An 11,637-nucleotide genomic window follows, 5' to 3' on the forward strand; every position below is an offset into this window, starting at 1 on the left:
GGAATAGGGTTCCATTTGTACTGTCCCTCCCCAACATCATTCATTGAATCTTATTTCACATTATGTTGGAAAACATTGACGTGGCCTATGGGGCTATCTCTACTGTCAGACACCACTATGAGAGTGTCTTCTCTACAGGCTATCTCTACTGTCAGACACCAATTTGAGAGTGTCTTCACTACAGGCTATCTCTACTGTCAGACACCACTATGAGAGTGTCTTCTCTACAGGCTATCTCTACTGTCAGACACCACTATGAGAATGTCTTCTCTACAGGCTATCTCTACTGTCAGACACCACTATGAGAATGTCTTCTCTACAGGCTATCTCTACTGTCAGACACCACTATGAGAATGTCTTCTCTACATGATATCTGTACTGTCAGACACCACTATGATAGTGTCTTTTCTACAGGCTACCTCTACTGTCAGACACCACTATGAGAGTTTCTTCTCTACAGGCTATCTCTACTGTCAGACACCACTATGAGAGTGTCTTCTCTACAGGCTATCTCTACTGTCAGACACCACTATGATAGTGTCTTTTCTACAGGCTACCTCTACTGTCAGACACCACTATGAGAGTTTCTTCTCTACAGGCTATCTCTACTGTCAGACACCACTATGATAGTGTCTTCTCTACAGGCTATCTCTACTGTCAGACACCACTATGAGAGTGTCTTCTCTACAGGCTATCTCTACTGTCAGACACCACTATGAGAATGTCTTCTCTACAGGCTATCTCTACTGTCAGACACCACTATGAGAATGTCTTCTCTACATGATATCTGTACTGTCAGACACCACTATGATAGTGTCTTTTCTACAGGCTATCTCTACTGTCAGACACCACTATGAGAGTGTCTTCTCTACAGGCTATCTCTACTGTCAGACACCACTATGATAATGTCTTCTCTACAGGCTATCTCTACTGTCAGACACCACTATGAGAATGTCTTCTCTACAGGCTATCTCTACTGTCAGACACCACTATGAGAATGTCTTCTCTACATGCTCTCTCTACTGTCAGACACCACTATGATAGTGTCTTCTCTACAGGCTATCTCTACTGTCAGACACCCCTATGAGAGTGTCTTCTCTACAGGCTATCTCTACTGTCAGACACCACTATGAGAGTGTCTTCTCTACAGGCTATCTCTACTGTCAGACACCACTATGAGAATGTCTTCTCTACAGGCTATCTCTACTGTCAGACACCACTATGAGAATGTCTTCTCTACATGATATCTGTGCTGTCAGACACCAGTATGAGTCTCTTTTCATCCCCAAAGACACATTACAATGATTGACTTGGCCCCACAGGCTTGAGTAACGTGTAAAGTAGAGTCTTGTCTTTTCCCCAAAGTCACATAATAACCACCGGCAGGTCAATAGTATCTCTTATAAAATATGTACAGAGATTGTATCTCAATGAGAATAACCTGTATGAATAAATGGTGTGTCCTCGGAGGCTGTGTCGAGTCATCTCTAAAGGGACATAATAACAACTTTACAGTCATTCAGAGATTACAGTATACACAATCCCATTGATCAATACTGCCAGGAGAGTCTAGGGAGAATCAGAGATTGAATTATCAATACAGTTGGGAAGATAAAGTGGCTTCGGAAAGTATTCAGACCCTTCGACTTTTTCCACATATTGTGACGTTACAGCCTTAATATAAAATGGATTTAGAAACTCTGGGTTCGCGCCCAGGCTCTGTCGTAACCGGCCACGACCGGGAGGTCTGTGGGGCGACGCACAATTGTCCTAGCGTCGTCCGGGTTAGGGAGGGCTTGGCCGGTAGGGAAATCGTTGTCTCATCGCGCGCCAGCGACTCCTGTGGCGGACCATTTAATCTGAACTTTGTTGAAGCACCTTTGGCAGTGATTACAGCCTCGAGTCTTCTTGGGTATGACGCTACAAGCTTGGCATATCTGTACTTGGGGAGTTTCTCCCATTTTTCTCTGCACATCCTCTCAAGCTCTGTCAGGTTGGATGGTGAGCATCGCTGCACAGCTATTTTCAGGTAGTGTGTCATTAAGGGGTATTGAGTCATTATGGGGCATTATGTCATTATGGGGTATTGAGTCATTAAGGGGTATTGAGTCATTATTGGGTATTGTGTCATTATTGGGTATTGTGTCGTTATGTGGTATTGCGTCATTATGGGGTATTGTGTCATTATGGGGTATTGAGTCATTATGGGTATTGTGTCATGGGGTATTGAGTCGTTATGGGGTTATTGAGTCATTATGGGGTATTGAGTCATGTGGTATTGAGTCATTATGGGGTATCGAGTCATTATGGGGTATTGTGTCATTATGAGGTATTGTGTTATTATGGGGTATTGAGTCATTATGGGGTAGTATGTCATTGCGGGGTATTGAGTCATTATGGGGTATTGAATCATTATGGGGTATTGAGTCATGGGGTATTGAGTCATTATGGGGTATCGAGTCATTATGGGGTATTGAGTCATTATGGGGTATTGTGTCATTATGGGGTATTGTGTCATTATGGGGTAGTGTGTCATTATGGGGTATTGAGTCATTATGGGGTATTGTGTCGTTATGGGCTATTGTGTCGTTATGGGGTATTGTGTCGTTATGGGGTATTGAGTCATTATGGGGTATTGAGTCATTATGGGGTATTGAGTCATTATGTCATTATGGGGTAGTGTGTCATTATGGGGTATTGTGTCATTATGGGGTATTGTGTCGTTATGGGCTATTGAGTCATTATGGGGTATTGTGTCATTATGGGGTATTGTGTCGTTATGGGGTATTGTGTCGTTATGGGGTATTGAGTCATTATGGGGTATTGAGTCATTATGGGGTATTGAGTCATTATGGGGTATTGAGTCATTATGTCATTATGGGGTAGTGTGTCATCATGGGGTATTATGTCATTATGGGGTATTGAGTCATTATGGGGTATTGTGTCGTTATGGGCTATTGAGTCATTATGGGGTATTGTGTCATTATGGGGTATTGTGTCGTTATGGGGTATTGTGTCGTTATGGGGTATTGAGTCATTATGGGGTATTGAGTCATTATGGGGTATTGAGTCATTATGTCATTATGGGGTAGTGTGTCATTATGGGGTATTGTGTCATTATGGGGTATTGTGTCATTACTGGGTATTGAGTGATTATGGGTTATTGAGTCATTTTGTTTTATATTTAAGATTCTTCAAAGTAGCCACCATTTGCCTTGATGACAGCTTTGCACACTCTTGGCATTCTCTCAACCAGCTTCAACTGGAATGCTTTTCCAACTGTCTTGAAGGAGTTCCTTCATATGCTGAGCCATTGTTGGCTGCTATTCCTTCACTCTGTGGTCCAACTCATCCCAAACCATCTGGATTGGGTTGAGATCGGGTGATTGTGGAGGCCAGGTCATCTGATGCAGCACTCCATCACTCTCCTTCTTGGTCAAATAGCCCTTACACAGCCTGGAGGTGTGTTTTGGGTCTTCGTCCTATTGAAAAACAAATGATAGTCCCACTGAGTGCAAACCAGATGGTCTTGAATACTAGTGTAGCTAGTGTAGCTAATACTAGTGTAGCCATGCTGGTTAAGTGTGCCTTGATTTATATATACATCCCAGACAGTGTCAGCAGCAAAGCATCCCCCATCACAGCTCCTCCATGCTTCACGGTGGGAACCTGACATGTGGAGATCATACGTTCACCTACTTTGCGTCTCGCAAAGACATGGCGGTTGGAACCAAAAATCTATAATTTGGACTCATCAGACCAAAGGACAGATTTCCACTGGTCTAAAGTCCATTGCTCATGTTTCTTGGCCCAATCAAGTCTCTTCTTCTTATTGATGTCCTTTAGTTGTGGTTTCTTTGCAGCAATTTGACCATGAAGGCCAGAAGGCCTGTTTCTTCTCTGAACAGTTGATTTTGAGATGCATCAGTTACTTGAACTCAGTGAAACATTTATTTGGGCTGTAATTTCTGAGGCTGGTAACTCTAATGAACTTATCCTCTGCAGCAGAGGTAACTCTGGGTCTTCCTTTCCTGTTGCGGTCCTCATGAGAGCCAGGTAACTCTAATGAACTTATCCTCTGCAGCAGAGGTAACTCTGGGTCTTCCTTTCCTGTTGCGGTCCTCATGAGAGCCAGGTAACTCTAATGAACTTATTCTCTGCAGCAGAGGTAACTCTGGGTCTTCCTTTCCTGTGGTGGTCCTCATGAGAGCCAGTTTCATAAAAGCTCTTGATGATTTTTCCGACTGCACTTGAAGACACTTTAAAAGTTCTTGACATTTTCCAGATTGACTGACCTTCATGTCTTAAAGTAATGATGGACTCGTTTCTCTTTGCTTATTTGAGCTGTTCTTGCCATAATATGGACTTTGATATTTACTTTCTTTGCTTTGGTTCCGTCCAGTCCCTTTTCCCCAAATGTATCGTGTGAAGGAAGCATGTAAATTCATATTAAATGGTAAATTCTCTGCCTTTTGTCATCCTTTACTCACACCTACAGTCCCATACCTCTTCCACGCCACGGGGAGAGTATTTGTAGCAGGGGTTTTGCGTTCTTCCGAGAGGCGTACATAACAGTGTGCAAAGTTGTCATCAAGGCAAAGGGTGGCGACAAAATAGAAAATATATACTACTTTTTGTTGGGGGGTTACTACATGATTCCATATGAGTTATTTCAGTTTGTCTGTACTGTTTTTATACAATGTAGAAGCCCTTGAAGGAGTAGGTGTGTCCGCTTTTGATTGGCAGTGTACATGCAATTCGCTATTGCTCTTCTTGGTTCCATAGGACACACCTTGTTCCAACCCTGTCTTATAATAGTATATCTGTACTTACAGGTGGTCCTGACTGGGGCTTTATATCAGTAATACTTACAGGTGATCCTGACTGGGGCTTTATATGAGTAATACTTACAGGTGATTCTGACTGGGGCTTTATATCAGTAATACTTACAGGTGGTCCTGACTGGGGCTTTATATCAGTAATACTTACAGGTGATCCTGACTGGGGCTTTATATCAGTAATACTTACAGGTGATCCTGACTGGGGCTTTATATCAGTAATACTTACAGGTGATCCTGACTGGGGCTTTATATCAGTAATACTTACAGGTGGTCCTGACTGGGGGTTTATATCAGTAATACTTACAGGTGATCCTGACTGGGGCTTTATATCAGTAATACTTACAGGTGATCCTGACTGGGGCTTTATATCAGTAATACTTACAGGTGGTCCTGACTGGGGCTTTATATCAGTAATACTTACAGGTGGTCCTGACTGGGGCTTTATATCAGTAATACTTACAGGTGGTCCTGACTGGGGCTTTATATCAGTAATACTTACAGGCGATCCTGACATATGCCTTTTGGCTCTTCTGGGTTCCCGTAGTGCTCCAGGCGACACACTGGCACCAATAGTCGTCCAGACCAAAGATCTTCTCAACCTGCTGTCTGGAGATATCTATTTTCACCTGCATGATGGGCAGACCTGCAACACAGACCATAGAGACTACAGTTAGGACTGTCTAGATGTAGGACACATTGACCAGTCAGACCTGCCACACAGACCATAGAGACTACAGTTAGGACTGTCTAGATGTAGGACACACAGACCAGTCAGACCTGCCACACAGACCATAGAGACTACAGTTAGGACTGTCTAGATGTAGGACACATAGACCAGTCAGACCTGCAACACAGACCATAGAGACTACAGTTAGGACTGTCTAGAGGTAGAATACATAGACCAGTCAGACCTGCAACACAGACCAGTCAGACCTACAACACAGACCATAGAGACTACAGTTAGGACCGTCTAGATGTAGGACACATAGACCAGTCAGACCTGCAACACAGACCATAGAGACTACAGTTAGGACTGTCTAGATGTAGGACACATAGACCAGTCAGACCTACAACACAGACCATAGAGACTACAGTTAGGACCGTCTAGAGGTAGGATACATAGACCAGTCAGACCTGCAACACAGACCAGTCAGACCTGCAACACAGACCATAGAGACTACCAATAGGACTGTCTAGAGGAAGGACACATAGGCCAGTCAGACCTGCAACACAGACCATAGAGATCACTATCAAGAAGAAGACCAGAGGCATAACTCTAGTTCATGATTGAGAAGGAGTTCCGATTCAGTCTTAAAGCCACACCATACAACTGTCAGGACACTGAATAGTCAGGAGACAGGACACTGACCATAGGAAGGCTATAGAGTCAGGAGTCAGGACACTGACCATAGGAAGGATATAGAGTCAGGAGTCAGGACACTGACCATAGGAATGATATAGAGTCAGGAGTCAGGACACTGACCATAGGAATGATATAGAGTCAGGAGACAGGACACTGACCATAGGTAGGAGTCAGGACACTGACCATAAGAAGGATATAGAGTCAGGAGTCAGGACACTGACCATAGGAAGGATATAGAGTCAGGAGTCAGGACACTGACCATAGGAAGGATATAGAGTCAGGAGACAGGACACTGACCATAGGAAGGCTATAAAGTCAGGAGTCAGGACACTGACCATAGGAAGGATATAGAGTCAGGAGTCAGGACACTGACCATAGGTAGGAGACAGGACACTGACCATAGGAAGGCTATAGAGTCAGGAGTCAGGACACTGACCATAGGAAGGCTATAGAGTCAGGACACTGACCATAGGAAGGCTATAGAATAGAGTCAGGAGACAGGACACTGACCATAGGTAGGAGACAGGACACTGACCATAGGAAGGCTATAGAGTCAGGAGTCAGGACGCTGACCATAGGAAGGCTATAGAGTCAGAAGTCAGGACACTGACCATAGGAAGGAGACAGGACACTGACAATAGGAAGGATATAGAGTCAGGACACTGACCATAGGAAGGAGACAGGACACTGACAATAGGAAGGATATAGAGTCAGGAGTCAGGACACTGACCATAGGAAGGATATAGAGTCAGGAGTCAGGACACTGACCATAGGTAGGAGACAGGACACTGACCATAGGAAGGCTATAGAGTCAGGAGTCAGAGCACTGACCATAGGAAGGCTATAGAATAGAGTCAGGAGATAGGACGCTGACCATAGGAAGGCTATAGAATAGAGTCAGGAGACAGTTGGGAAACAGAGCAGAGGACTAGTCTGAGATTAAGATTGACTTCAGGTTCAGTCTAGGGTTAGGACACAGTTCAGAGTCAGGACACCGCCAGGGGTCAGATTAACCGTTCAGAGTCAGGACACCATCAGGGGTCAGAGTAACAGTTCAGAGTCAGGACACCAGCAGGGGTCAGAGTAACAGTTCAGAGTGAGGACACCGCCAGAGTAAAGGAGTTGAGTTTGTGTTTAGTCTGGGGTCAAGACATACAGTAGACCAGACAGAAGCAGTGGAAACAGAAGTCAGGATCCAAAATAAGTCTAGAACTACCAAAGGTAACTACATACAGTACATATATATATATATATGTATATATATACATATATATATGAGTCCATCTAGAGCCAGAACGGAGGTCTATATATAGTTCATCTAGAGTCAGAACCGAGATCTATATAGAGTCCATCTAGAGCCAGAACTGAGGTTTATATAGAGTCCATCTAGAGCCAGAACGGAGGTCTATATATAGTTCATCTAGAGTCAGAACCGAGGTCTATATAGAGTCCATCTAGAGCCAGAACTGAGGTTTATATAGAGTCCATCTAGAGCCAAAACGGAGGTTTATATAGAGTCCATCTAGTCAGAACCAAGGTCTATATAGAGTCCATCTAGAGTCAGAACAGAGGTCTATATAGAGTCCATCTAGAGCCAGAGCTGAGGTTTATATAGAGTGCATCTAGAGCCAGAACTGAGGTCTATATAGAGTCCATCTAGAGCCAGAACTGAGGTCTATATAGAGTCCATCTAGAGTCAGAACCGAGGTTTATATAGAGTCCATCTAGAGCCAGCACTGAGGTCTATATAGAGTCTGTCATGTACTGTCATGTTGTGTCTTGTCTCTGTCCTTTCCCTTCACCCTGTCTCCCTCTGCTGGTCGTTGTTAGGTTACCTTTTCTCCCCCGCTTTCCCCCAGCTGTTCCTTGTCTCCTCTAACTACCCATTCACCCCGTTTCCCACCTGTTCCCTTTTTCCCTCTGATTAGGTCCCTATATCTCTCTCTGTTTCTGTTCCTGTCCTTGTCGGATTCTTGTTTGTTGTGTTTCATGCCTGAGCCAGACTATCGTCATGTTTGCTGTAACCTTGTCCTGTCCTGTCGGAATCTGCCGGTCTATCTGAGCCTACCTATGTTTGGTTATTAAAGAAGCTCTGTTTAAGTTAGTTCGCTTTTGGGTCCTCATTCACTCTCCATAACAGAAGAATCCGACCAAGAATGGACCCAGCGACTTCGGATCCTCTCCACTCAGCCGTCGGGATCCAGGGAGCGATGCTAGGCAGACACGAGCAGGAAGTGTCTGCTGCTCGACATGCCGTTGAGACCCTGGCCACCCAAGTCTCCAACCTCACAGAACAGGTTCACCATCTCCGCCTCGATCCACCGGCCACTTCCAGGGCTTTCGAATCTCCGGAGCCCAGAATCAATAACCCGCCGTGTTACTCTGGGGAGCCCACTGAATGCCGCTCGTTCCTCACCCAGTGTGATATTGTGTTTTCTCTCCAGCCCAACACTTACTCCAGGAGCACTGCTCGTGTCGCCTACGTCATATCTCTCCTTATTGGACGGGCTCGTGAGTGGGGCACGGCAATCTGGGAGGCAAGGGCTGAGTGTACTAACCAGTATCAGGACTTTAAGGAGGAGATGATACGGGTTTTTGATCGATCTGTTTTTGGGGAGGAGGCTTCCAGGGCCCTGTCTTCCCTATGTCAAGGCAATCGATCCATAACAGACTACTCTATTGAGTTTCGCACTCTTGCTGTCTCCAGTGGCTGGAACGAGCCGGCCTTGCTCGCTCGTCTTCTGGAGGGTTTCCGCGCAGAGGTAAAGGATGAGATTCTCTCCCGGGAGGTTCCTTCCAGCGTGGATTCCTTGATTGAACTCGCTATTCGCATTGAGCGACGGGTTGATCTTCGTCACCGAGCTCGTGGAAAGGAGCTCGCGCTCTCCGTCGCCTCCCTCTCCGCATCACTACCATCTTCCTCTGCCGGCTCGGGTGCTGAGCCCATGCAGCTGGGAGGTATCCGCATCTCGACTAAGGAGAGGGAACGGAGAATCACCAACCGCCTCTGTCTCTATTGCGGTTCCGCTGGTCATTTTGTCACTTCATGTCCAGTAAAAGGCCAGAGCTCGTCAGTAAGCGGAGGGCTACTGGTGAGCGCTACTACTCCTGTCTCTCCTTCAAGATCCTGCACTACCTTGTCGGTCCATCTACGCTGGACCGGTTCGTCAGCTTCCTGCAGTGCCTTAATAGACTCTGGGGCGGAGGGCTGTTTTATGGACGAGACCTGGGCTCGGGAACATGACATTCCTCTCAGACAGTTAAAGGAGCCCACGGCCTTGTTCGCCCTGGATGGTAGTCCTCTCCCCAGGATTCAGCGTGAGACGCTACCTTTAACCCTCACTGTTTCTGGTAATCATAGTGAAACCATTTCTTTTTTAATTTTTCGTTCACCTTTTACACCTGTTGTTTTGGGCCATCCCTGGCTAGTTTGTCATAATCCTTCCATTAATTGGTCTAGTAATTCTATCCTCTCCTGGAACGTCTCTTGTCATGTGAAATGTTTAATGTCTGCTATCCCTCCTGTTTCCTCTGTCTCTTCTTCACAGGAGGAGCCTGGTGATTTGACAGGGGTGCCGGAGGAATATCACGATCTGCGCACGGTGTTCAGTCGGTCCAGGGCCACCTCTCTTCCTCCACACCGGTCGTATGATTGTAGTATTGATCTCCTTCCGGGAACCACCCCCCCCCGGGGTAGACTATACTCTCTGTCGGCTCCCGAACGTAAGGCTCTCGAAGATTATTTGTCTGTAGCTCTTGACGCCGGTACCATAGTCCCCTCCTCCTCTCCCGCCGGAGCGGGGTTTTTTTTTGTCAAGAAGAAGGACGGGTCTCTGCGCCCCTGCATAGATTATCGAGGGCTGAATGACATAACAGTGAAGAATCGTTATCCGCTTCCTCTTATGTCTTCAGCCTTCGAGATCCTGCAGGGAGCCAGGTTTTTCACTAAGTTGGACCTTCGTAACGCTTACCATCTCGTGCGCATCAGGGAGGGGGACGAGTGGAAGACGGCGTTTAACACTCCGTTAGGGCACTTTGAATACCGGGTTCTTCCTTTCGGCCTCGCTAACGCTCCAGCTGTCTTTCAGGCATTAGTCAATGATGTCCTGAGAGACATGCTGAACATCTTTGTTTTCGTTTACCTTGACGATATCCTGATTTTTTCACCGTCACTCCAGATTCATGTTCAGCACGTTCGACGTGTCCTCCAGCGCCTTTTAGAGAATTGTCTTTTTGTGAAGGCTGAGAAGTGCACTTTTCATGCCTCCTCCGTCACATTTCTCGGTTCTGTTATTTCCGCTGAAGGCATTAAGATGGATCCCGCTAAGGTCCAAGCTGTCATTGATTGGCCCGTCCCTAAGTCACGCGTCGAGCTGCAGCGCTTTCTCGGCTTCGCGAACTTCTATCGTCGTTTCATCCGTAATTTTGGTCAGGTGGCAGCTCCTCTCACAGCCCTTACTTCTGTCAAGACGTGCTTTAAGTGGTCCGTTTCCGCCCAGGGAGCTTTTGATCTCCTCAAGAATCGTTTTACATCCGCTCCTATCCTTGTTACACCTGACGTCTCTAGACAGTTCGTTGTCGAGGTTGACGCGTCAGAGGTGGGCGTGGGAGCCATCCTTTCTCAGCGCTCCCTCTCTGACGACAAGGTCCACCCATGCGCGTATTTTTCTCATCGCCTGTCGCCGTCGGAACGTAACTATGATGTGGGTAACCGCGAACTGCTCGCCATCCGGTTAGCCCTAGGCGAATGGCGACAGTGGTTGGAGGGGGCGACCGTTCCTTTTGTCGTTTGGACTGACCATAGGAACCTTGAGTACATCCGTTCTGCCAAACGACTTAATGCGCGTCAGGCGCGTTGGGCGCTGTTTTTCGCTCGTTTCGAGTTCGTGATTTCTTATCGTCCGGGCTCTAAGAACACCAAGCCTGATGCGTTGTCTCGTCTCTTCAGTTCTTCAGTAGCCTCCACTGACCCCGAGGGGATTCTCCCTGAGGGGCGTGTTGTCGGGTTGACTGTCTGGGGAATTGAGAGGCAGGTAAAACAAGCGCTCACTCACACTCCGTCGCCGCGCGCTTGTCCTAGGAACCTTCTTTTCGTTCCCGTTCCTACTCGTCTGGCCGTTCTTCAGTGGGCTCACTCTGCCAAGTTAGCCGGCCACCCTGGCGTTCGGGGTACGCTTGCTTCCATTCGCCAGCGTTTTTGGTGGCCCACCCGGGAGCATGACACGCGTCGTTTCGTGGCTGCTTGTTCGGTCTGCGCGCAGACTAAGTCCGGTAACTCTCCTCCTGCCGGCCGTCTCAGGCCGCTTCCTATTCCCTCTCGACCGTGGTCTCACATCGCCTTAGATTTTGTCACCGGACTGCCTTCGTCAGCGGGGAAGACTGTTATTCTTACGGTTGTCGATAGGTTCTCTAAGGCGGCTCATTTCATTCCCC

General features: G+C 46.8%; 1 protein-coding gene and 1 long non-coding RNA gene across 2 annotated transcripts in view; one reads left to right on the forward strand and one right to left on the reverse strand.

Annotated features, from left to right (window-relative positions):
* Positions 1 to 5,486, reverse strand: part of LOC149978370 (netrin receptor unc-5 homolog) — a 41,625-nt gene extending 36,139 nt beyond the window's left edge. The window contains exon 1 of the mRNA XM_090198027.1: positions 5,341 to 5,486. Within this exon, the coding sequence (XP_090054153.1) occupies positions 5,341 to 5,473 (133 nt within the window). The 5' untranslated portion in view covers positions 5,474 to 5,486. The remainder of the gene's footprint in view (positions 1 to 5,340) is intronic.
* LOC149978368 (uncharacterized) overlaps positions 1 to 11,637 on the forward strand; it is a 639,609-nt gene that overhangs the window by 111,735 nt on the left and 516,237 nt on the right. The gene's annotated exons all lie outside the window — the stretch shown is intronic.

The sequence above is a fragment of the Oncorhynchus mykiss genome, chromosome 14 (assembly GCF_057628025.1).
Source record: "Oncorhynchus mykiss isolate SJ-2025 chromosome 14, ASM5762802v1, whole genome shotgun sequence".
Lineage (NCBI taxonomy): Eukaryota > Metazoa > Chordata > Actinopteri > Salmoniformes > Salmonidae > Oncorhynchus > Oncorhynchus mykiss.